We start from the raw sequence: 23,278 nt of genomic DNA, 5'->3' as shown, positions 1-23,278 counted from the left end.
GGTCTTAAACTCCTGGCCTCAAGTGATCCTCCCACCTCAGCCTCTGAAAGTGTGGTTATTACAGCTGTGAGCAACCACAACTGGCCTGTTTTGGGGATCTTTGCATGTTAGTTCACACAGTTCAGTCTCATTCTTCCACTGCCACGTGGTACTCCATAGTATTGACAGGTATTTACATGGTTTCTGCTTATCTGTCATTACAAATAATGCCACAGTGAACATCTTAGTATATGCCTCTTTGAATGAGGTTTTTTATTTTTTTGAGACAGAGTCTCGCTCTGTAGCCAGGTTGGAGTGCAGTGGCGTGATCTCAGCTCACTGCAAACTCTGCCTCCTGGGTTCAAGCAATCCTCCTGCCTTAGCCTCCTGAGTAGCTGGGACTATAGGCACATGCCACCATGCCCAGCTAATTTTTATATTTTTAGTAGAAATGGAGTTTCACCATGTTGGCTAGGATGGTCTCGATCTCTTGACCTTGTGATCCTCCCACCTCAGCCTCCCAAAGTGCTGGGATTACAGGTGTAAGCCACCAAGCCCAGCCACGGATGAGTTTTTATAGCATGGAATTGCTGGGTCATAGGATATGATTTAAATTTTAGCAGATGTTGCTAAATTGTCCTCCAAAGTAGCTATACTAATTTACAAGTTGACCAGCAGGAAATGCATATCACTTTCCCAAGCCTTGCCAACACTTTAGGAACTTTTTACTCATTGGATAGAAGGAAATATGGTTTCTCACTGTTGTAATTTATAGTTCCTTGCATTATAAACATCTTTTAGATGTTTTTGGTCACATTTCTACTTTACAAATTATTCATTGATTTTGTCCATTTTTAAGAACTCAGTTGTCTTAATGATTTACAGGTCTTTATATAATCTTTATACTAGTGCTCTTTGTCTCACTTGTCATTTATTGTGTGTGCCTTAGGAAAAGTTGTAGAATTTGACCCTATTCAATTGGTAAATCTTTCCTTTGTGATTTTGTTATTGTTTAAAAAAGTAAAAGAATAAAGAATGGCTACTCCACAGGCAGAGCAGCCTATGGTTTTTTCTTATGTCTTTAAAGAAACTTCTCCTACCCCACAGTCACAAAAATTCTTACATTTTCATCAATACTTCAACAGCTCTGTGTTTAATGTTGGGTCTTAAATTCCAGATTTTAGTGAATAGTGTCAAGTGGGGGGGGTCTATTATTTTTAATGAGTAAGCAATTGTCCCAACTCTACTGGCTAGACCACCAGTCTGAAATACTACCTTTATCACACTAAACTCCCATGTGTACACAGGATGGTTTTTGAACTCCAGTTAAGTCCATCAGTACCACAGTTTTACTTCACCCAGTCTTCACAGGGACTCCAGTCCCATTTAACATACCTGCTCTCTCCAACTGTGCAATCTTTTTCTAGTACCCACTCTCAAGGCTTGGGCATGAACCTACAGTGCTTGAACTCAGTTGGGGAGTAGGGGGATGCCAGTGTTGCAGTGATTCAATTCATATCTTGATGATTCTCCACTTATTCTTTTTCCCTTTTAGCCTTTATACCCAAGAGAAATTCAGCTGGACACCAGTAACCTAAATGCTATTTATTGAAAAGAGCAAAGAAAGAGTGCTGATCCCTTAGGGACAGGATGAAACAAAACAAGCTCTGCAAGTCTACCTCCTGCTCAGCATACAGGCTTGTTGCCCCACTGGGCCATCTTGTTGTTGATGGGCATCTTGAAGAACTGATCAGACTGTATATAGGCAGCGATTTTCTCCAAAGCCTGAAAGGAAAATACACCAAATCTTATAAAGACCCCAATCCAGTCCAACAGATGCATACCAAAACAGCAACATTCACATGTTGCCTATGTCTACCTCCTCCACTTTTTGTAGACAGTGCCTTCAAGGTGTAGAAGTCAGGCTTTTCCCAAGACTTAAAGGTCTAGAGGTGTCCAACCATTGATCCCTTCAGGCAAAAGCCAGGCAAGAATCCACCACAACGGGATCCTACAGGGCCCAAGGAAGCCTGTGAGTGTTTTTATAAGAGAAAGGTGCAGGAAACATCACCTCAAAACGGCACATAAAAGCCTTCAGGTTTGGGAACTCATCCAGGCACTTGGGCTCAAATATACGGTTCTGATCCAAGATATCATAGGTGAGAAAATCCACAAAGGTGAGCTAGAAGAAAAGCAATAAGATGCTTGGATCTGAGGAGTAGTAGCCTGCAGAGATAGAAGGTATGCTCTTCTTTTCCCTTCTTCCTACCTTTTCCCCTGCAAACCATGAGCATTTCCCCAGAAACATGGAGAATTGTTTCAGTTGTCCAGGTAGCTCTTCCAAGTACTGAGGCTTCAGTTTTTCCTAAGAGGAAAAAACAGAATGAGAATAGTCGTGATCACTTCTGTAGTTAATCAGGGCACAGGCCAGTGATGGACATTTAGTAGCCCCTTCTCTAGGTGGCTTCTCATTGCCTTCACTTGAGGATGGCAGGGTGGGAAGGAGGAGTTTGGAAAGAAGAGGCACCAGAACCGGAATTACATGACAAAACAAACCAAAAATTGTAAGTTCTGTTTCTTATTCTAATAATCTGGGTTGGTGGGAAGGTAGCAGCAGCAGAATGAAACAGAGATAACCCTTGGGTTCCTAAATACCCCTTTTTCTGATACTCCATTCAGCAGATGTGTGCTAAAGAAACTCACGTGCTCAGAGCTGTAACACAGCCTTATCAGTTGTGTGCGGAAATCCATTACTTGGTTCTCTATGATGTCCACTCGAATCTTTTCTTCCTCAGTCTCACCACCTGTAGGCCAAATGATAACAAATCACCCTTGGCATTGTCCACTCTCAGACAAACTACCAGCCTGGGGTCCCTCCCCAGCCCTACCCCACTCACACATGTTGTGCTTGCGAGCAATGTAGCGCAAGATGGCATTGCTCTGGGTGATCTTGTTCTTCCCATCCATGAGGTAGGGCAGCTGAAAGGAAAAGGACAGGCCAGATGAACAACCTACCTCTCTCTTGATTCCCTACCTCTCTCTCCTGGGGAAAAGAATACTTGCAGGGCAGTGAACAAGAAAGAGAAGATGCTGCATTAGGAGAAAAAAGAAAATAAGTAGAAGGCAGCAACTGGGTCCACGAGATTCTAGACAGGGGTTCTTAAATCAGTGTGTGTATGTGTGGGTGTATGTGCATGCCATGGACCTTTTCTCAGAATAAAGTTGTTAAAAGCATGAAGCAAAATAGATTATTTACACAACCAAAAAATATTTTAAAAAATTCAAATAGCGTAACATGCCTATTAATGCATTAAATAGTAAGCAGATGTAATGACTAACATAGTCTCAAAGTAAATAACATATGTATATATTTATTTACACGTATATAAATATCACTTAAAATATCTGCAATGCGTTTAATAGAATATAAAACTACCTGATTTCAGGCTGGGCACAGTGGTTCACGCCTATAATCCCAACACTTTGGAAGGCCAAGGTGGGAGGATTGTTTGAGCCCAGGAGTTCAGGATCGGCCTGGGTAACATGGCAAAACCCCATCTCTAACAAAAATACGAAAATTAGCTGGGCATGGTGGCCTGTGCCTGTAGTCCCAGCTCCTTGGGAGGCTGAGGTGGGAGGACTGCTTGAGCCTGGGAGGTTGAGGCTGCAGTGAGCTGCGATTGTGCCACTGCACTCCAGCCTAAGCAACAGAGACCCTGTCCCAAAACAAAAGAACAAAAAACACACAAAAAAGAAAATACCTGATTTCTACTAGTGACAAAGTGACAGACACGGCTAATAACCAATGTCACTTATTGTCTCTCTTCACAATAAAAGGAAATCACTGTTGCTAGTGGTTAATGGGAATGAAAATACATATCCATCCAGTTGAAGGACCCCTGAATTCTATTTATTCTATCCAGGTTAAGATCCCCTATTTTGCATCCTTCTGTACCAGGCAGGAAAGAGGCAAGGATGGATACACTTGAAGGCTTTCCCTTCTGCCCGCCACCTCTACTAAAGCCACTTACATTAGGAAAATCCAGGTCCAGCTTGAATTTCACATCCAGCCATTGGCTTCGATCATAGTCAGGAGCTGTAAGAGACAGAATTAAGTGGGACCCAACCTCCTTAATACCTCACCTGACAAGAGCGAAAGATCTAAAGAAATGACTTGGTCCCAATACCTCAAATTCCCGGGCCCCAAACGCATAACCATTGAGCCTCTGAGCCCTATTTGGTTAAGCATTAAGATGCGGTTGGGCTATGTTAAAGAGAGAACTCCGAGTTCCAGATAAAGGATGTGTCGCTATCCATCCAGACTGGGGTAGACGTCCCACCCGGCCTTGGCGCGACGCCACCACCCTCTGGGCCTAAGAAGACCTGGGCAGGTGGAGGGCCAGCTTGGCTACAAGGGCACGCAGAGCGGCATTACCTCTGTCTCTTATACACATCTAGATGTGGGCTGCCGAGCCCCTGCATCCTGCCGGGCCGGTGGTTAAGCTGCCCCCCAAGCCCGGCCCCGGCGTGGTCTCCTCGGCCCCTCCCCACAGGGCCCGCCATCCCAGAGGCTGGGCAGGGGTCGACGTCTGTGGCTCGGCAGCTCGAAAATACTCCCGCGTAGAGCTGCTCCTACCGGAGACCGTGAACACAGAGACCCGCCGTCTCCGCGTCCGTCTCTTTGACCGAGCGGCTCTACCGTTGAGACAGCACTCACCCCACGAATATCCCAGTACCCCAAAACCATAGACGCCTCGCACGACATGGTGAAGGGTTTCCGAGCCTTGGCGGACTGGGGAAACCGTGAGCGGGAGGGGCTTTATACCCGACATAAGGGGGCGGGGCCCACGCGCTGGCGTCCTGACTCCGCCTCCGCCCTGTTCTCCGTCCCCTCCCTCCGCGGCTCCACGGGGCCGTGAGCAGGCGCGACTTCTGTCGGTGTTGGGGTTCAGGGCCTCGCAAGCCGAGGCGGGACACGGGCGGGAGCGCTGCAGGCGAGCAAGCGGACCGGAGGTTGGGGCTCCTCCCTTCCCCACGGGTGGGAGCCAGACTTCATTCATTAATGGTGTCAGTGAAGACGCGAAAAGCAACACTAGCCAGGCAGTTGGGACCCTAGTTACCCAGGGAGAGCGAGATTCGCGCCGTTTTTACCGAGCCAGCCGGGGCTGGAATGTGGGATAGGGAGACTGGGGCAAGGCGGGAGAGTCGGACCAGCCTCTGACCACACAGAGCAGAGGATTCCCCACAGACCAAGCTCCCCTCTCTGTCAGTCAAGGACCTCTGCAACCTGACCCCAACGTGCTTTTCCAGTCCTATCTCGCCGTCAGCCCGTCACAACTTCATAAGCCAGCCCAACCCAAAAATGCTTGCTGTTCCTTCTACACACACTTGCATTTCCCGTCTTGGAGTGTTTGCCCTGTGATCCTCCTGCCTGCAGCCTAATATCCACAGCCTATCCTTCCTCAGCAGCCTTGTTCAAATGTCTGCCTTCTCCTTGAAGTCTTCTCAGAACCAGCCTCTATCCTGGCCAGAAGAGGTCTCTTACCTTGAATGTTTCCTACCTTTGTTTCATGGGCTTAAGTAGTTTATGGTTTCCTTATTATAATTTCCTCCTTCTCCAACCCCTCCCACTTCCTAATGCTCACGCATTTAGGGAAATTAATCTTGCCTCTTTGTGTAGCATGGACTGGAGGAGGAAAGGTACTACCATTTTTCATTCACTCATTCATCTGTCCAACAATGTTTAACATGCCCGTTATGGACAGGCACTGTTTTAGGTACTGGGGATACAGAATTGAACTCAACAGACAAAATCCCTGCCCTCAGGAAGTTTACATTCTAATGGGGAATAAATAAACTAATATATAGTAAATATCTAGTAAGTCAGATGGTGATACACATCCTATAGAGAGAAATAAAATCGAGAAGGGGGGGGTCTCAGGGTGGGAATTGGGGGAGTCCTAGTAGGAAGGGGATTTGTGTTTTTAAAGGATATGTTCATAGAAGGCCTCATGAAGAAGTTAATCTTTAAACAAAGACCTGAAGGAGGTGAGAGATCAAGCCACTCTGCTGTAGGGGCCACCATGGGCTGATATAAATATAAAACAGAATAATTGCTGTTCCTTTTACAAGCATGTTTGCTCTGCTCCTGCCTGCACCCTAATGTCCACGGCCTACCCTTCCTCAAGTAGCCTTGCTCAAAAGCTCACCTATTCCTTGAAGCCTTCTCAGAATCACCCTCTATCCTGGCCAGAAGAGCTCTCTCCATCTCTTATCTTGAATCACTTCCTACCTGCAGGAGGCAGGGAGAACTCCAGGAAAAGGGAAACAGCAAGTACAGGAGTGATCACTCTGTAGATTGCGTTTGAAACCAGAGACTAAATGAGATCACCATGGGACCGCGAGTAGCAGAGATGAGGTCTAAGGGTTTGAGGTGCTCTGGCATATCAACATGTAAAGATTAGGGAAAAATGAGAGTGAACCAGCAAAGTAGTCTGAAAAGGAATCGCCAGGGAGGTAGGAGGAAAACAAAGGGCCTCGGAAGCCAAGTGAAGATGTTTAAAGGGAGATGTGATCAACTGTGTCAAGTGTGGCTGATGAAGTAAGATGAAGATGGAGAATCAATGGTTGAATTTAGGAAAGTAGGGGTTTTGACCTTGACAGAGCAAGAGACCTGCAGGAGGCCCCTATATTCATGGGAAGAACTAAGCTTCTGAATTTCAGCAGGGCCCATGCAAATGAAACAGGGCACAGATTTGCAGCAGGGGCAACTCGGGAGAGATAGGGTTCTAGTTGACTGTGGAGGAGTGACAGAGGAAGGAGTCCTGAGCAGCTCTGAGGGTTCTGGCCAGGCCTCCACAGCACAGCCCTCAGGGCACTCTGAGCTCCTAGATCCCCTAGCTTGGGTGTGGGAAATCACATTTGCCCATCAGTTCAACTGAAGCAAGGTTGGGACTTTTAAAAAGGGCATTTTGCTAAACAGAAGAAAGGAAGAGTACAAACCACAGGGACAGGTGAAATTTATAATGCCTGTGTCTCTCATTCCCAAGAAAGCAAAAGGCCAGTCACAAATTCACCTGAGGTTTAAGATTAGCGTTTATTGAGTACCTATCACATGCCAGGCAATATTTAAGTGTTTACGTATGTTAGCTAATTTATTCCAATTTAAGCTGCACAACAACTTTAGGAAGTAGGTGTTACGCCCATTTTCTAGAAGAAACTTCCTGGAGCGGTTAGGGGAGTTGCTCCTCTAAGCTTGAGGTCCCACAGATGGTCTGGGATTCAAACCTAGATCTGTCTAATAACACAGTTGGTGCTAGTTTCCCTGCACTTGGCCATCTAAACAGCCTCTCGCTGCAAGGCAGTCTTCTTGGGAAGTCTGGGGAACACCAGGTGAAAACACTTTTTTCTGGTCATGAACAGTTTCCCTGCTTCTAGGCTCCTTTAGCTCTGGGAGGCAATAGAGGGTGATGGGTTAATACCTTCTCCCTCATCCCAAGAAATTAACTTTTCTGGGTAACTTTTGCCCTTGACAAGTCACACCCAAAGGGTCTCACCTTTTCTCTCTTTTGTGAGGGAAAATTGTTGCTTTCCTATTCTGTTAACAGCTATGAGAGATGATTTGCTGAGGCCAGGAACTTAAGGGAATGACATAGGCAGTCTAAAAATAGGGCAGTCTGGGGCCCAGACAATGTTAGGGTCATGGACAAATTCAGCTAAGAGAGATTTAAGGGAACATCTTAAGAACCCTCAAATCCATAAGTACATTGGGCCTTATCTGTTGACTAAATCAATACAAGTATAGCTACTGGTATGTAGAGAGGGTACTCCTTTGAAATTAAAGAAAGCTACTTTTACTAAAAAATATACAAAGCTATGGACAGTCCAGATTCTTTGCTTAACCCTTGAGAAAACAGGGTCCCAAAGAGTGGAATGACTTGCTGGAGTTCACCCAGCCAGCTGGTGCAACTGACCAAAGCCCACAGCTGTCGGTCCTTGTGCTCTTTGCTACTGTGAAGTGGTGTGCCTGCAGCTGTGCTGGGTGCCTTGGAATATACTGAGAGACGCGTGTGTGAAAAAGATGGTGAGCATAGCTTTATTTTGGAGTTTGTTTGGAAAGAGAGTCAGGAGAGCTTGGACCATGATTCTCAAATTCTGATTCCCAGTTCCAGGTTGCTGTGTGAATGTCCACTCACATTCAAACAATCTGGCTCAGTGATGGATGTAGGCTTGCTGCTGTTTTCATGCCAAGTGTTCCAGCCCTTCCTGCCTCCCTGCCTTTGGTCTCCCTCAGGCCCAGAAGAAGCCGCGAGGGAGGCACATGACAAGCTTGAAGATGCTTTTATTGAGAAGGAGAGGGACTGAACAGATTCTTGACAAGCCTAGGCATAAATGCTCCAGGTTTGGGAAAGAAATAAAATAAATAGGTGGTTACTGGGGAGACTCCAACACAGCCAGAATTGGCACTGTTTGCTTCAGCCTCTGGGCCTGTCCATTGTTTTCGCTGTGTGAGCTGGGGCATGGGGTTTGCTGCAAACTGGGATCCAGAAGAGGAATTCTCGGGGCTCTAATGGGTATCAGATCTGCCATCTTGCATCAGCAGGGCCTGGTTCTTGGAGGTGTCTAAGCTGGTGCCTAAGGGCTTATCTGAGGAAAGAAAAAGATTCAGATGAGGCTGGTGGCAGGTGAGGGATCTGCAGAGCTTATGCCACCAATAAGCTTGGAGCCTCAAGGTAAGCCTGAATGAATGCATGAAGCTAAGCCCCTGGGGGAATATCCTGTGCCCAGCACCCGCCACACTCAGTTCTGCCCCAGGGCTGGGCCGGCAGGCTTGTCAACTTCGCACTCTCTCTCACCCAGGAGCACCAGACAGTCCCAATGGGTGTCAGGACCCCCGGGTGTCCTCACCCCCAGCATCCTTCTGACAGCCTCCAGCCGGGACAGGATTCGTGGGGCCTCCTGTGGACATAGCATCTGTAGCTCCCCAGGTCTCATGTGAAGTAGCTGGCTCCCCGTCAGGGACCCAAGTGTCCTCACCGTGCTGTGAACAAAACGGCAAAAGCCATCAGTGGTGCGCTGGAAGCACTCTAGGCCTGAGCATTTGGGTAGAAAAGGGGCTCTTTGGGCTTGGAGGTTGGGGTTACAGAAAAATTCATGGAGTAGGCTGTCTGGGAGTGAAGGAGTAAAGTCAGCATTTGGCTTCAGCCAATTTCAGAACTTCCAGGCTTGAAAGAAGTGCTCTGGGAGAGACTCTTCTGGCTGGGGTGGGGCGACTGAGCTGGCAGCTGGGGTTCTTCCTGAGTCCACTCCCCTGATCCTTGCTGCCTTTGCCACAGCAGGGTTCCCCACTTAATCTCTAATCTAGGCTTGAACACGCCTCTGCTCTGTCCTCTAACTCAGCAGAGACAGTGCTGGATCGGGGTCATGTACAATGTAGGCCAGGTTGTATGTTCTGGGTCTCTGGGTTTCCTTGGTTAGCCCTTTATAAAGTTTCTCCCTCCACATCCGGTAGGGCCAGGCACTCACACAACGGAGAAGTTCTCTGCCTGCAGCCAGGCTGTGACCTCTTCAGGCCTCGAGCTAAGTCGAAGCATTGGAACCTAGAATCAGGGGGAACCAGGGGTCAGAGTCCATCTCATCTCACAGTCAACCACAGCCCCTAACATCTGGGTCCCTTCTCTAGGTTCCCATCAAATCACTTCTCTTACTCTGTGGCTTTCTGGTCTGGCGGGGAGCTGGTCTTATTCTCTGCTCTGGCCCCATGATAAAGTTGGCACACACTAAGCATGCAATAATACGGTCTAAATCAAACCAAGACTCTCTCCTCCACTTGCCACTGAATCCTCCTCACCCCCACCTCCAACTTAGGGCTCTGGATAGTCTAGGCTGGGTAGTACCCGAGAGGGTGACCGGTCCTGGGTCCCAGAGGTCCCCGACTGCAGGGGCTCCAGGATGTTGCTGGGAATGTAGCCGCTCTGTCCTGCTTCGTTCTTCACCAGCCACCACCGCTTGCTGTGGTCCAGAACCTGCCAAGAGTCACCACCTCAGTCCCCTGAGCCTCTGTCCAGCCAGCCTGCCCTCCCCACACAAGGCTTTCTCCCTCCGGCCCTTTCCTACCCTCCTTCTCCCTCTCTAGGCCACCCACCTTGGCAGCCCCCTCCCTGGACCACCCACCCTTGGCTGCCTGTAGCTCCCACTAACCACCACCTCCTTTTCTAGCCTCTGGCCCAAGCCTCACCTCCAGCTCTTCTCCCTGGACCACAGTCAGTTCCCGTGGGTTCCTAGCTTCAAACTCATACAAGACTTGCATTTTCAGGGCTGACTGGACAGGTTTGGGGCTGGAGGGTCTGGAGTTGGGGTCCCCAGGCTGAGGGTCATCGTTGTGTGTCTTCTCCTGAGGAAAGTGTGAGGTGCTCCCTAACCTATGACTTCCCCTCCTAAGAAACAGAGTCAGGATGGCTGGAGAATGGGGCCTCAGAAATTGAGCCTATGTCCCAGCCCTGAGAGTCCCCCCAGGTATCTCCTGCCTGCAGTCTGATGGTGACTTTTGGGTTTCTTTAGAGTTTGCTGGCAGGTCAATGTTAGGTGGGGCTTGGAGTGGGGCTTTCTGCCGGCAGGAGGGGTCTGAAATGTCATTGATTTCTGAAGACATTTCCGGGAGTGGAATTTTCTACATCTGAGCTCTGCCCTAAGCACTTTATACTTGAGTTTGGGAGATCAGAAACATGTGTGGGTAGTCTCATGAGAAGAAGCTATGGGAGCCTAGGAGGGTAGAACACTGATTTTTCCCCAAGGTAGGAGAGGGATATCCTTGTACATGTTTGTCTGGCTAAAAGAGACCCTGTTGGCTCTCTTGAGATATAGGGAGCCAGAGATCCAAAGGAACAGCCCTGTCCCTCCCTCCCCAGGACCACACAGTCCCTACTTAGCCCAAAGCATACCGAAGGGAAACAGGGGCCTGGTATCCTAAGGGTGCCTGTAAGGGACAGAACAGAGAGTGAGTAAGAGCAGGAGGCAGCCAGCCTGGTGGGAGGGAGCTGGGGTATCTGACCACAGGCATAAGCAGCTCACACACAGCTGCCTCCTGTCCCTTTTCCTGTCTCCCCCAGTATACAGATACAGGTGCCCACATGAACCCACCCACCCACCACTTGGAGATGGGGCCTCAGAATTTGAGCCTATGTCCCAGCCCTGAGAGTCTCCCCAAATATCTCCTGTTTGTAGTCTGGTGGTGACTTTTGGGTTTCCATGGAATTTGCTGGCTTGCCAGCGTTAGGTCACACTAGTTGTGTGACCGTGGTTTGGATGGGGAGGGCAGAAACTAGCCAGGGACTAGGGCTGTGGGTAGGGCTCTGTGCCAAGCTCCCCTTACTTGGCTGGAGGGCTCAGGAAGTTGCCAGTCATCTGAAAATGTGGGTTGGTAGGGCAGCGGCTCATCGCCTGTCCAGTCGGCCCTGAAGAGAGAAACAAAGCTGAGTTCACATCCACTCTGTGAACTCTGATGCCAGGCTGTGGGATGTGGAGAGAGAGGGGATGACAGGGCCTAGCCTCAGGAATCTTTTGGCTAATAGGTGACATGGTCCATGTGCACAGATGAAAGGCCCCGACACCCACAAAGGAGCAAACAGCTAAGCCTGGACACATCCCACAGAGCAGGTGTCTGGGGGCCAGCCTCACCTCTGCCCGTGAGGTAAAGATACACCACCTCCGTAAGAACATGATGGACGCTTCATTGCCCTGATTGGGCGTTTGGATTGAAGTAGTGGAACTACAAGAGCTTTTGGGCTGGTCAGCACCCCAGGGGGCTTGTGCAGTATTTTTCTAGGCTGTTTTTAGTTTCCTGGCAGCAGATCCTTTTCTTTCTAGCTAAATTGTTTGTGGATTTCTACCTTGTGAGTAGACTGCAGCTGAGCTGCTCCCGTTGACTCTGGGATGGGCTGGTCCTTGCCTCTCAGCCTCCCCCTCTCCCACTGCACAGGGCCCAGGAGGACCATGCTATTTGTGGCCTTCAGGCTTGCCATGCTTGGAATATTTTCCTCTTGTCTGTCCAGGGAATGCCCATTCATTTCCTTGAAGAAGTTCCCTTCCTTGCTTCACTGGGGCAGAAGTAAATATTCTGCTGAACTTGGTACATCCCTGGGTTATTGCTCTTCTCACACTGCATTGCTCATGATTCTTTTCTCTTTGTTTCTTACTATATATAGATCTCCTTGGGGGCTGTGCCCCTAGTACAGTGGCTGATACACAGGAGGCAGCTATTAAGTGTTTATTCAATGGGAACAAAGGAAAGATTCCCTCGTCTGAATCTTTTTAATTGGTTCCTTCTGTGCCTTGGAAACATGCTTGGGTCTTGACCCTAATACTACTCCTTATAAGCTGTCATCCTATTACTTTCTTCTTACCAAGTTTTTTGAGAATATGCCTATATCCTCTGCCTATATATTCTTATCTCTGTTTCTTTCATTATTCCTGCAACCTGGTTTCTACTTCTGCCATTACTTTATTGAAACTAGTCCATTTAAAATCCTGATTGCCAAATCCAATGGCCTTGTATGGTCTCTGTTCTTCTGGATGACCACAACATTTAGTGTTACTTATAGCTTTGGGTCAATTTGCCAAAAATCAAGTTATCTAAATATAATTTGCCTGAAATTGAACTCTTTTGAGGGTTTTTACATATCTTTAGGTATTCTATTTTCTATGTTTCTTTCATTTATTTCTGGTTATGTTAAGAAATTAGAAAACATCTAAGGGCACATCTGACTTAATATTACATTTAGAAGTATTTATCAATTGTACATCATTTTATGAATATTGAAGTTGTTTTGCATCTTTGTGGGTATTTGAAAAATTATATGTGCTAATCTGTTTTTATAAGGACTGAAATTGTAGAAGTAAGGCTGGGTTTTGAAATACAAAATGGTGTGTTCGACATGATTATTCAATGTTAAAGTGGCTGAATGAAGGAATTTGAGGCCCTCTTATTTGAGTCTATTGTAGAACCTCTGTTTTCCTCTCCTGCTAGTGCTAGACAGATACCAGAGCTATTCCCATGGACAGTGGGAGCCCAGCACAGCCCCAAGAGCTGTGAGACTGGCTTATTCAGGTACTCTTAGTCCCAGGGTTTTGGACAAGGGAACACTGGTATGAGATGGGAGGTCCAGAACTGATAAGTAATTTCATTTTAGTGACTGCACAGAGGGTGCATAAAAATAGATTGTTATGGGTGGAAACAACCCACGTGTCCATCAACAGATGAATGAATAAACAAAATGTGTCATATTCATAACAACGGGGTATTATTCAGCTATAAAGAGGAAGGCAGTTCTGATAGATACTACAACATGGAAGAATCGTGAAGACATTATTTTAAGTGAAACAAGCCACATACAGCAGGATGAATATTGTCTGATTTCACTTATATGAGGTTCCTAGAACAGGCAACATATTTCTCATAGAGACGGAAAGTAGAATAGAGGTTTCCGAGGGCTGAGGAGTGGGTAATGGGGAATTATTATTTAATGGGTACAGAATTTCTGTTTGGGATGATGAAAAAGTTCTTGAAGTACTGTAGATAATGGTGTTGGTAGCACACATTGTTAATGAACGTAATGCCACTGAATTATACACTTAAAATGGTTAAAATGATAAAAATGGTTAATTTCATGCTATGTATATTATACCATAATAAAAAATAGATAGTTTTGAACTATAATTCATGTCTTCAGACAAACTGGACACAAAATTTTGTAAATGGGGTTGAATTGAAAAGAACTGGTCATGGTGGGGTGCGGTGGCTCATGCCTGTAATCTCAGCACTTTGGGAAGCTGAGGTGAGCGGATCCCTTGAGCTCAGGAGTTCAAGACCAGCCTGGGCAACATGGCGAAACCCCATCTCTATAAAAAAATACAAAAAATAGACAGACATGGTGGTGGCACACAGGTGGCACACTGTGGTCCTAGCTATTCAAGAAGGTGAGGTAGGAGGATTGCTGGAGCCAGGAGGTGGAGGCTGCAGTGAGATGAGATCATCACGCCACTGCACTCCAGCCTGAGTGGCAGAGTGAGATCTTGTCTCAAACAAAATAAAAGTGGTTATTAGGCAAATAACTCCAAGGAAAGATTCATGTCCCTGTTGGCTTTTCTGCTGTTCTAAAGCCTTTTCTCTTGGTTTTCATCCCTCTGCTCTTCAGGTTCTACTTAACTCTTCTGCCTTCTTAACCCTTTTTGCATTCGCCATGTAGAAGTGTGCCAAGGCCCTTGCCTCTTCTTTCATGGAATAGAACAAACTATGCTTGTCAAGGTACGTTCAGGGGCTCCCTCTGGAGTGCTCCCCAGTAGCTGTGCCTCTAGCCATCACTTCCGTGCATCCCCTCTCAGCTGCCCAGCCACCAGGCCTCTGCGGAATGTTCCAAGGATGCCTCAGATCAGCGTGCCCAAGCTGGTTCCTCCCACTCCCCTGGCTCTCATCCATTTGGCTTTTTGTTTTGTTTTGTTTTTTGAGATGGAGTTTCCCTCCTGTTGCCCAGGCTGGAGTGCAGCGGGGCGATCTCAGCTCACTGCAACCTCCGCATCCTGGGTTCAAGTGATTCCCCTGCCTCAGCCTCCCAAGTAGCTGGGTTTACAAGCATGCACCACTACACCCAGCTAATTTTGTATATTTGGTAGAGACGGGGTTTCACCATGTTGGCCAGGATGGTCTCGAACTCCTGACCTCAGGTGATCTGCCCACCTCAGCCTCCCAGAGTGCTGGGATTACAGGCATGAGCCACCGCACTGGCCTCCTTTGGCTTTTTTGTCCAGCTGCCCATCTCACAGTTACCCCTGCAGGGAGTATCTCTTTCTTTCTTAACCCCTGGCTCATTGGTTGCCAAGTCTTACTGATATTACATTTGCAGCATCTCTTACGTCAGTAATTCTTAAATTTGGGGCTGGATTGAGACAAAGTTTTCACTTTGTCCTTGACAAAAATGAGAAAATATTTTAGTAGAAGGTTGCCATCTCCCTTTTCTTGGGAAAAACTGTTCTTTTTTCTGAGATAACATGTTTCAGTAGTGGGTGATGGCAAATGTGCACTTTTCTTTTGTTAATAAACTGTTTGCACTTAGCCAAATAAGAAGTTGAGAGCTCTGTGTAGAGTCCCCCGAGTAGCTCTGAAATATTTCTGGTTTGTGGCAACGTAGAGCCTGGCCACCTCTGATGTCCTGCCTGATGCCTCCATGCCCGACCCCCAATTCAGTTCAGGCCTTGTCTTCACTCACCGGCTAGTGGTCCAGGCCAGGCCCAACCCCATCCAAAGGTTACTCTCAGGTGGGCTTAGACAGGACTGTAGCAGGTTGATGGCTTTAGGGGTGAGGAGGGGTGAGATCACTTGGGCTGCTAGGCCAGCCTCAGGGCACTTGTCCAGGATCTAGGGGAGAGATGGAAAATGTCAGGAAGCCTAGGCTCCCACAGGGCCCAGTGTGGGTGGGAAAGGCCCAGAATCCCTGGCTTCCCACTTTTGCAATCGTAGGATGTTAATTCCTGCAAGTGTCCCCATCTGCCTTGGGCCTGCTGCTCCTTCCTGTCTCCCTTGGATCCTTGGCGTCCTTGGCTCTGACCCCAGCCCACCTGGTTCCACCCTGGCCCCTGCTCCCCCGTCCCCCTCCACCAGCCTCCTTTCCTCCCTCTACTCCTTCTTGACTTCAGCCTGTCCCTCTTCACCACCCTGTCCTCCCTTGACTCACGAAGTTCAGGGATTTGAAGAGAATGTGCACGAGCTCAGGGGCACTTGTCTCCTGCAGCCAGGTGGCCAGCCTTCCCTGGGGACACAGGGCAATGCCTGTCACCACCCTTCACCCCACCCCATCTTCACCAGGGCACCATAATTGTTTTATGCCTTGGCTAGAAGGCTGGCACTTCCCACAAGTCCCAAGAGGGGAGGGGAGGTTCTAGGGGGAGTAGACGGAGAAGAAAAAGGCTTGGGATGGTTGAGTCCAGACAGCAGAGGATTAGTGGGGAGGAAGGGGAAGAGGAGAGGCCTGGTGAAGTTGTGGGGAGCCACCTACCAGGAGGTTGAAGCTGTACTTGATTTTCTGGAAGCAGTCAATGTACTGTGCCTGGGTGAGACCTGGGAGAAGGGGCAAGGCAGTGGGCCACAGATCACCCCAAGACACCCTTCTTCCTCTCTCCTGGCCCTCAGTACTCACCTCCCTGGTCCTTGCTTTTTTTCCCAAATTTCTTCTTCTTCCTGCTGGTCTTTGCCTGGACCTTCTCCAGCTTTCCCATGAACAGCTCAATGTCCCTTAGGACATGGTTCAGCACTTCCTGGGCCCCAAACAACACATGGCCTTGAATGGGCAGTTGGGCCTGCTCTAGAACTCCCAACATGCCTCCCGCACCCCTCCCCACCACAAGCCCCAGCCTCAGGCCGGGCCTGGAGTATAAACAAGCTTCTCTGGCCTCCTGGCCCAGGCCCTGGCCATCCTGGGACCCTGGCCTCCTAGAAAAAGAGGGAGGGTTGGTGTCCTTCCTTTTCCCAGGCCCAGAAAGCCTCAGCAAGCTCAAGACCACTTGCAGTTACCTCGTCCCTCTCTGGGTCCTCGGGGGAAGAGGGCCGCCTTGGAGGAGGCGGAGTAAAGACACTTGGTTCTCGGGCACTGGGGTAGTGTGACAGGAGCCTTGGGGATGGCGGGAGGCCTGCAATGTAAGGGGACCATGGATCTAGATTTTAGATCTTTGACTTTTTATCAAAACTTTCTCCTCCACCTGCCCCCATGCCTCAAACTTACTGTGCTCTAGGGTCCTCTGGTGGGGCTGTTCTGGAGGGAGCCCCCGCTCCAGAGAGAGTGCCTGCTCCAGAGGGAGTGGCTTTTCCATAGGAGGCCCCCTCCATCTGTCCTGGCCTGGGTGAAGGCCTCCAAGTTGGGGTCTGCTGAGGACATGGTAGGGGCCACATTTTTGACAAGGTTCTTGGGAGAGAGGCCCTCCCCACACTTCTGCTCCAGGACCCAGGGGCACCACCACCTCTCTCCAGGAGTCCTACCGCCTGCTCCCTGGTCTCCTTCTGGACCCACCCCTGACTCCACCCTGCCTCATCTGCCTACCCTCTGGGCCCTCTCGGGTCCTATCTCAGTCTCTGAGGACAATCTCTAGTGCCCCCTGGGCCCAGCTCCTTCCCTATGCCCACCTCTGTCCCGGCTCCTCCTCAGTCCAGGCCCAGGTTGGTTGGGCCACAACCTTCTGGGTCCCCCAAGATATGGGGTCAGGGTCTGGCCCTCGAGGCTGAGCTGGGAGGCCCCATAGGTGGGCTGAGCCGAGGCTGCCTACCTTTGCTCCAGCTCTTCCTCCAGAGCCTTCTGCAAGCTGGTCCTCAGTCGCTCTGCCTGGGAAGCAGCAGTCAGGCAGGCTAAGTGTGTGTGTGTGTGTGTGTGTGTGTGTGTGTGTGTGGTGGGGTGATAGTCGATGAACCCCACCCCTGACCAATCACCCCTGACCACTCACCCCCACTTCCTGGCACTGGAAGAGCAGAGTGCTGGTGCCTGACAGGCCTGGCTCCTGCACGGTGATGGACAGGATGGAGTTGTAGGAACATGTGTTGAGCGCCACACTCATGGCCTGGATGCTGTTCAGGCGGTAAGAGTCCAGCTCCTCCTGGGCCAGGTGGAGAGGTCAATTGTGAGGCCACCAAGAGCCAGGTGTGGCTTCTGGGAGCTCCTGACCAGCTCATCCTAGCCCTTTGGTGACTTGGGGCTGGGGTGTCATCTACCTGACTCTTGTGCCTCTGTCCCCTGTCTCTTCCTAGGCCTGGGTGTGTGTTGTATTTGGGGAGGGTGGCTGCCCTTTGGGGCATGGAGGGTGGAGTTCAAGAGCTAGTGCTTGCTTCCCCACAGCCCACGCTGGCTATGGCTGGGTTTGCTGGGAGGGCTGACCTTGGTCTCAATGTCCAGCAGCTGCAGCCAGCCGTCCCTGACCTGAAGGATCAAGTCTTGGCTCCACACCCGGCCCTGCGCATCCATCTCGAACAGCTTCTGCAAGGCGTCCTTGGGCCCCTGGACTCTCTGACTCCCCAGCTTGCATGTCATCAAGTGCTGCAGGGAGAGGGGCAGGACTGGGGGAAAGCTCAGAGAGGGGGACCACAGGCATGCTGGGTAGAGAAAAGCAGAAGAGGAAGAAGACGTGTCCTCGGCCCCCTTGAGGTGGGAGGTTCTAGGCTTCAGATAAAGCAACTTTCCAGGGCCAATGTGAGGGCCGGTGTCGAAGCACTGGGGCCAGGGATGGGGGCTCCAAGTCTGAGTCTGAGGGGCTGCAGGAGGGGTTTGAGGACTCTAGAGGAAGGACAGGCATGGCCTTTACTAGTCCAGGCCAGGTGAGGCAGCTGGGTGGTGGTGGATGTGCGATCCAGCCACCCAACAAATAGCTCCTCTGGAGGGGATACAGGACCCTCAGATTCTGTCCCTGGCTTCCTTTGTTCCCTTTGGGAACTCAGTCTCAGCCCAGTCTTCCTCCTCACTCACCCAGAATTCCTGTCTCTTTCTCCTGGTTCATGCCTGGAGACATCCATTGTGATCTCAGTCTCTGCTCAAGTCCTTGCCTACTGCTAGGCTGACCATTCAGGAGCTTTTTGCTGTTATCCAGTTTCCTTTAGGAGCCCCTCCCTTCTCCCAGTCAAACATTGCCTTCACAAGGCCCCTTCCACCCAGGCTTCTTGTGAGGGGGAGATGCAGCCTGCCTCCTGCCCCTTGACCCCCACCCCTGCCCAGGGCCCATCTCCTCTCCCTGTGTTCACACTACCAGCATGTTCAGGGGACCCTGGCATCGTGAGCAAACTCCATCCTCCTGAACATGTCTCCTCTTGCTCTGCCTGCTGGGCCTAAAATAAGCCTGTTCTCAACCTTCACTTTACAGAGAAGCTGAGTCCTCCTGGCCTCTCCTCAGCTGGCTGTGGGAGCCCTGCCTCTGCTGCCCTGTGGGACCTCCAGATCATCTCCCCAGCTCCCTCCCTGCTTGTTCTCCACTAGAGTCCTAACAGTGGAGCTCTTCTACCCCAGAGCTCCAGCCTGACCCTGTGCCTGCTCTCCCCACCACACCCTTATAGCCTGTGCTTCGCCTTCACCTTGGTGTCGACAGCCCTTCAGGCACCTAAATCTTGCAGTGCCTGCGTCATCCTCCCTGGCAGAGCCAGAGACTCCTTTCTAGCCTTGGAGCAGCCTTGGAGCTGCTCACACTCACCCTGGAGGCTTGGGCCCACGTGGCTCCCCTCTCCAACAGTGGCCATCTCAATCCTCCACAGGGCCCAAAGACCTCACACACTCCCGCCTCCAGCCATGCAAGGTCTTGGGCAATGGAGCAGTGCCCTGGGGACTCGGGCAGCAGGGAGTTGGGAGACAGGTGAGGGTAGGTGGGTGGGTGGTTGCGAGTGCTTCCTATCCCATCCCGCTGCTACTTCTTCCCGTCTGGGGACAGGACACTCACCCGCTAAACCTCCAGCCAGGCCTGCTTTGCCCACTCCGACCACCCCTCCTACTCCCCGACACTGAGCAGATGCTCTGGCAGGCTTGCTGGATCTGAATCCATGGGACATGGTTGGGACAGGCTGTTGGCTTCCAGGGCAGGGACTTGTGTGAGGTGTCCATGTTCTGGCAGGGCAGTGGGCACACAGGAACACTTGGGTTTAGTTGGACACTGCCCAGGGCTGCAGAAGTACTCACCTCCACCCTGTGCTGCAGGAGGGTGGGCTCTGAGGTGAGGTTCTGGGAGTACTCCTTCCGGTGCACTACAGGGGCACAGAGCAAGGGGTGGGAAGCAGGCAGAAGAGCGAGGTGAGACTCAGGCAACTGCTGGGGGCAGTTGTGGTGAGGAAGAGGGAGTGGAGGACGGGACATTCAGGGGGCTTAGTGGGAGGGCAGGGGAGAGGGGCCTGCCAGGAGCTTACAGTAAATGGCTCTGCTGCTGGGCCTTGACATGTTGACGCTGCTGAGGATGGCTCCCTAGAACCCAAAGTGAACCAGAGGCAGCCTTCAGAGCTGGGGAAAGGGGAACCAGGCACAGCAGGGCAGGACAGTTGCTATTGCTCTGACTGGGGGCCTCTGGGACCAGACCCAAAGCCCCTGGCTCCAGGGGCCCTTTCCAGAGCCATCTGCAGCCAGTGTCCTCCACTGAGGAGCCCTCCGTCTTGGCTGGGCCTGGAGGCCCCAGGCTGAGGGAAGGGAGGGCCAGGGAGGCCACAGCACAGCTGGGCCCCAGGGAAGGCTCAGACCTCCCATTGTTTGGCCAATAAAGCTCATGCCAAGGAGCCCAGGAAACCTGGATGGATAGGGACCTGCGTTCAGATCCTATCTTAGGCCTGGGTATGAAAGATGCTGAGGGTTCTGTAGCTGACTCTGCCAGAGTAGGCCCTCTTGTTCAACCCTGTTACAGTTCTGCAAACTGAGAGGACACTGATGCTGGCTCTTCAGCTGTAGACCCTCTGGGAAGACTGCATGCATGCGTGTGTGTACTTACGATGGCACTGCAGGACTCGCCAGTGAGCTGACCTCCACGAGTGTCTCCCCAGGCCTCCTGGCTCTTTGCTTTTTGTACTCTGTATCCTCTGCCCAGGTCCAATCCTGGCCCCAACCCTTTAAATTCCAGCTGCGCTGGAATGCTGCACTGGACCTTGTACATTTCTCTCCAGCAACGATAGTCATATCAGCCACCACGGTGCTGTGAGCCTGGTGCCAAGTCCCTTACCAGCATCCTATCAGTTCCTCCTCACTGCCGTCCACTTACTTGGTGCCGTGTGCCTAGCACTGTTTTAACAGCTTTATCTTCAGTCACTCTAATCCTCAAAACAACCTCACAAGGCATGTACTGGTATTGTCCCCATTTACCATATGAGGACTCTGAGGCTCAAAGATGGTAACAGGCCTGAGGTCACAAATGAGTGCTTAATAGAGAGCAAACCCAGATCTGTCTGATTGCAAGCTTCATGTTTTAATGGTTTGTAAACATGCCTCTGCCACTGGGCTGTGCGCAGTCATGGAGGGAGTCTAGAGAACATACATGTTGAAATGGAGTGGAATTAAATGTGGTGTGTGTGTGCCGGCTGGGAGTGGAGTTAGTCTGTGCAGGTCAAGGGTATGTGTTAATCTGAAAGAGGTTTGTGGATATCCACAGGTCCTCATGGTACACCTCAGTTGTGCAGAGATACTAGAATACCCCGGGTAACATGTAAGAGAGCAACCCACACCCTTGTTTATTAGGACTGTTGTGAAAATGACGTAGGATCTGATAAGATGACTCAGTGTTGAAGGAAATAAGCTGCCAATGAACAACAAAGGGAATGTGGTAGGGACGGCTGGATCTCTGGTTTCCTTGTTTGAGAGGACCGCTTTTCTCTCCAGGGGTAAGGCTGGGCTAGAAGCCTGCTCCCCTTTCCCAGCCTCCCCCAACCCCCATTGTAACACTTCCTGCTTCTCCATGCTCTCCATGCAGAAGAGGAAGTGAGGTCTGGCCCTGGTCAGCCCCACTCCCCACTCCCTCAGCACCAGGGTGGGCCCTGTAGGGCCCTGTGGGTAGGTAGGTCAAGGTGGGGAAACAGCTGCCTCCAAAGATTCCCTACCCCAGGAAGGGAAGAGGGGGCTGGCTTGGCTTGCCTTGCCCCTTAGGGGTAGGGGAGCTGTGACAGCCCAGTTTCCCCCTTTAAGCCCTAGATGTAGGGGTTTGGAGCAGGGAAGGCCATCACCTCACAGACCCTGGGGCAAGCATCCCAGAGGTCCTTCCGGAACCTGGACCTTGCTCTGCTTTCCAGCCCCCCAGCCAGCTGCTGAGTCCCAAGCCCCTCCTCGGGCTTGATCCCCTGGGCTGCAGCTGGGAACAGGCTGGAGACTTGGCCTGGGAAGCCACTAAGTTGCCCCCACCTGCCCTGGGATCCCCTGTGACTGGGATGGGCCCCGATCTTCCCTGGGGGCCAGGCCCTTACCTGGGTGCCAGTGAAGACCAGGTGCCTGGTTCTCCCAGGAGGCTGGTCTTGGAGCAGGTGGTCCGGTGCTGGTGGCAGAAGGACAGCAGCTTCTCTGCTAGTGGCCACAGGCAGAGCCTGCCTTTGATGAGGTTACAGAGGCGACCACGCCTGTGTTCTTTGGACTCTGGCGGGTGGGGAGTACTCCTGGCCACTAAGCACTCAACATCAACCTGGACCTGAGGCAGTGTCTGTGCTGACAGGTGTCCCCAGCTTAGCTAGAGGCTACTGTTTCCCTGTTTCCCCACTTCTAGCCTTGGGGTGTGGCCCCCTCTTCCCTCTGCCTTTTGCGTGCCTACTCTGGGAAACAGATCAGCATCAGGCATGGGCCTGGGACCAGAAGGAGAGAGTATGCATGGCCCAGAGTCTGGGTTCTGTGGTGAGGGCACAGGCTGGCAGGAGGTGGACTCCAGGCTTGGGGGAAGCTGTGGGCCGGTGTGTGTGCTGTGCCTGTGCATGGGTGGCACCCATAGATGTGTGATCCTGTGTGCCTGGGTGGTGCCTGTGAGCAAGACATGGATCTTTTCAGAGAAGGTGGGAACTGGGGCACAGAGCCACATGGGGCATTACATGGAGGACTCAGATTCCCTCCGGCAGGGCCCTCATTCTGTCCCTGCTGCTGTCCCTTCCAGCAGGAGCCCCTGTACCAGCCCATTCTTGCTCTTCTACTCTCTTTCCTTCTCTACCCCATCTTGTGCCCAGACCCCTGGTGGATGCCTGGCCAGCTTCAGCAAAGATGGGAAACAGAGACCTGCGTCTATCTGTAGTCATGAACCTACCCACTTCCTGCACTTCATGGTATTGAAAACTCTTTTTTGGCACTCAGGGTGGGCCAGGCTCCCACGCCCTCTGGGAACTCACAGTCTAACCAGTGAGGCCAGGTGTAAACAGAAAGCAGGGAGCAGGGCAGGAGGGGAGGCGGGGGCAGGGGAGTGTCGGTGAGCCTCGGACCGTTGTGAGCAGAGTGCAGGGCCCCAGTGCTGGGCCCTGTGATGGAGTGTGCTGTGGAGTCTGAGGGCTGGAGCACTCCCATCTTTAGCTTCCCTGGAACTATCTCAGGAGATCTCAGCCTTCTCTCCCATCACCACCCAACCAATGCTGCCCTGGATGGCCTGGAGTCCACAGGTCAGTTCCTAGGGAGATGCCTTCCCTGCCTGGGCTGTGTGTGTCCCTGGGAGAGTCCAGCGGGTAGCCAGCTGCTGGGGCGCAGGGATCAGGTGCCTGTGAGGCCGGCACCCAGCCATGGCCCCATGGGAAGCAGTCCTGGGGTTCTGTTCCCTGGGTCTCCATCTCGTGGCCCTTCACTTTCTTTTGGGATAC

At 51.1% G+C, this 23,278-nt stretch overlaps 2 protein-coding genes across 4 annotated transcripts; both read right to left on the bottom strand.

Moving 5' to 3' along the window:
- Positions 1–1,109: 1,109 nt before the first annotated feature.
- On the bottom strand, positions 1,110–6,218 carry GSTM3 (glutathione S-transferase mu 3 (brain)). The gene is made up of 9 exons (XM_011969973.1): positions 6,189–6,218; positions 5,411–5,466; positions 4,697–4,967; positions 4,011–4,075; positions 2,877–2,958; positions 2,683–2,783; positions 2,249–2,344; positions 2,051–2,161; positions 1,110–1,764 (listed from the first exon to the last, which is right to left on the bottom strand). Exons 3-9 carry the CDS (start codon positions 4,809–4,811, stop codon positions 1,666–1,668), a joined length of 669 nt encoding a protein of 222 aa, XP_011825363.1. The 5' UTR covers positions 4,812–4,967; positions 5,411–5,466; positions 6,189–6,218; the 3' UTR covers positions 1,110–1,665.
- Positions 6,219–8,302: 2,084 nt separating this feature from the next.
- On the bottom strand, positions 8,303–22,124 carry EPS8L3 (EPS8-like 3). 3 transcript variants are annotated; one of them, XM_011969970.1, is made up of 19 exons: positions 21,920–22,124; positions 19,892–19,946; positions 19,668–19,732; positions 17,889–18,047; positions 17,461–17,610; positions 17,287–17,342; positions 16,749–16,891; positions 16,541–16,656; positions 16,167–16,284; positions 16,026–16,087; positions 15,705–15,779; positions 15,240–15,388; positions 11,351–11,432; positions 10,920–10,954; positions 10,217–10,415; positions 9,876–10,004; positions 9,505–9,578; positions 8,887–9,019; positions 8,303–8,625 (listed from the first exon to the last, which is right to left on the bottom strand). In XM_011969970.1, exons 2-19 carry the CDS (start codon positions 19,920–19,922, stop codon positions 8,614–8,616), a joined length of 1,788 nt encoding a protein of 595 aa, XP_011825360.1. In that variant the 5' UTR covers positions 19,923–19,946; positions 21,920–22,124; the 3' UTR covers positions 8,303–8,613. The 3 variants fall into 3 exon arrangements, with proteins under 3 accessions (XP_011825360.1, XP_011825361.1, XP_011825362.1); XM_011969971.1 differs by having other exon boundaries at positions 16,749–16,888; XM_011969972.1 differs by having other exon boundaries at positions 10,217–10,325; positions 16,749–16,888.
- Between the last annotated feature and the right edge of the window lie 1,154 nt (positions 22,125–23,278).

The sequence above is a fragment of the Mandrillus leucophaeus genome, unplaced genomic scaffold, assembly GCF_000951045.1.
Source record: "Mandrillus leucophaeus isolate KB7577 unplaced genomic scaffold, Mleu.le_1.0 Scaffold921, whole genome shotgun sequence".
NCBI classification, from domain to species: Eukaryota; Metazoa; Chordata; class Mammalia; order Primates; family Cercopithecidae; genus Mandrillus; species Mandrillus leucophaeus.
The sequence above is the reverse complement of the archived record's forward strand: the minus strand, read 5'-3'. Positions and strand labels throughout refer to the sequence as shown.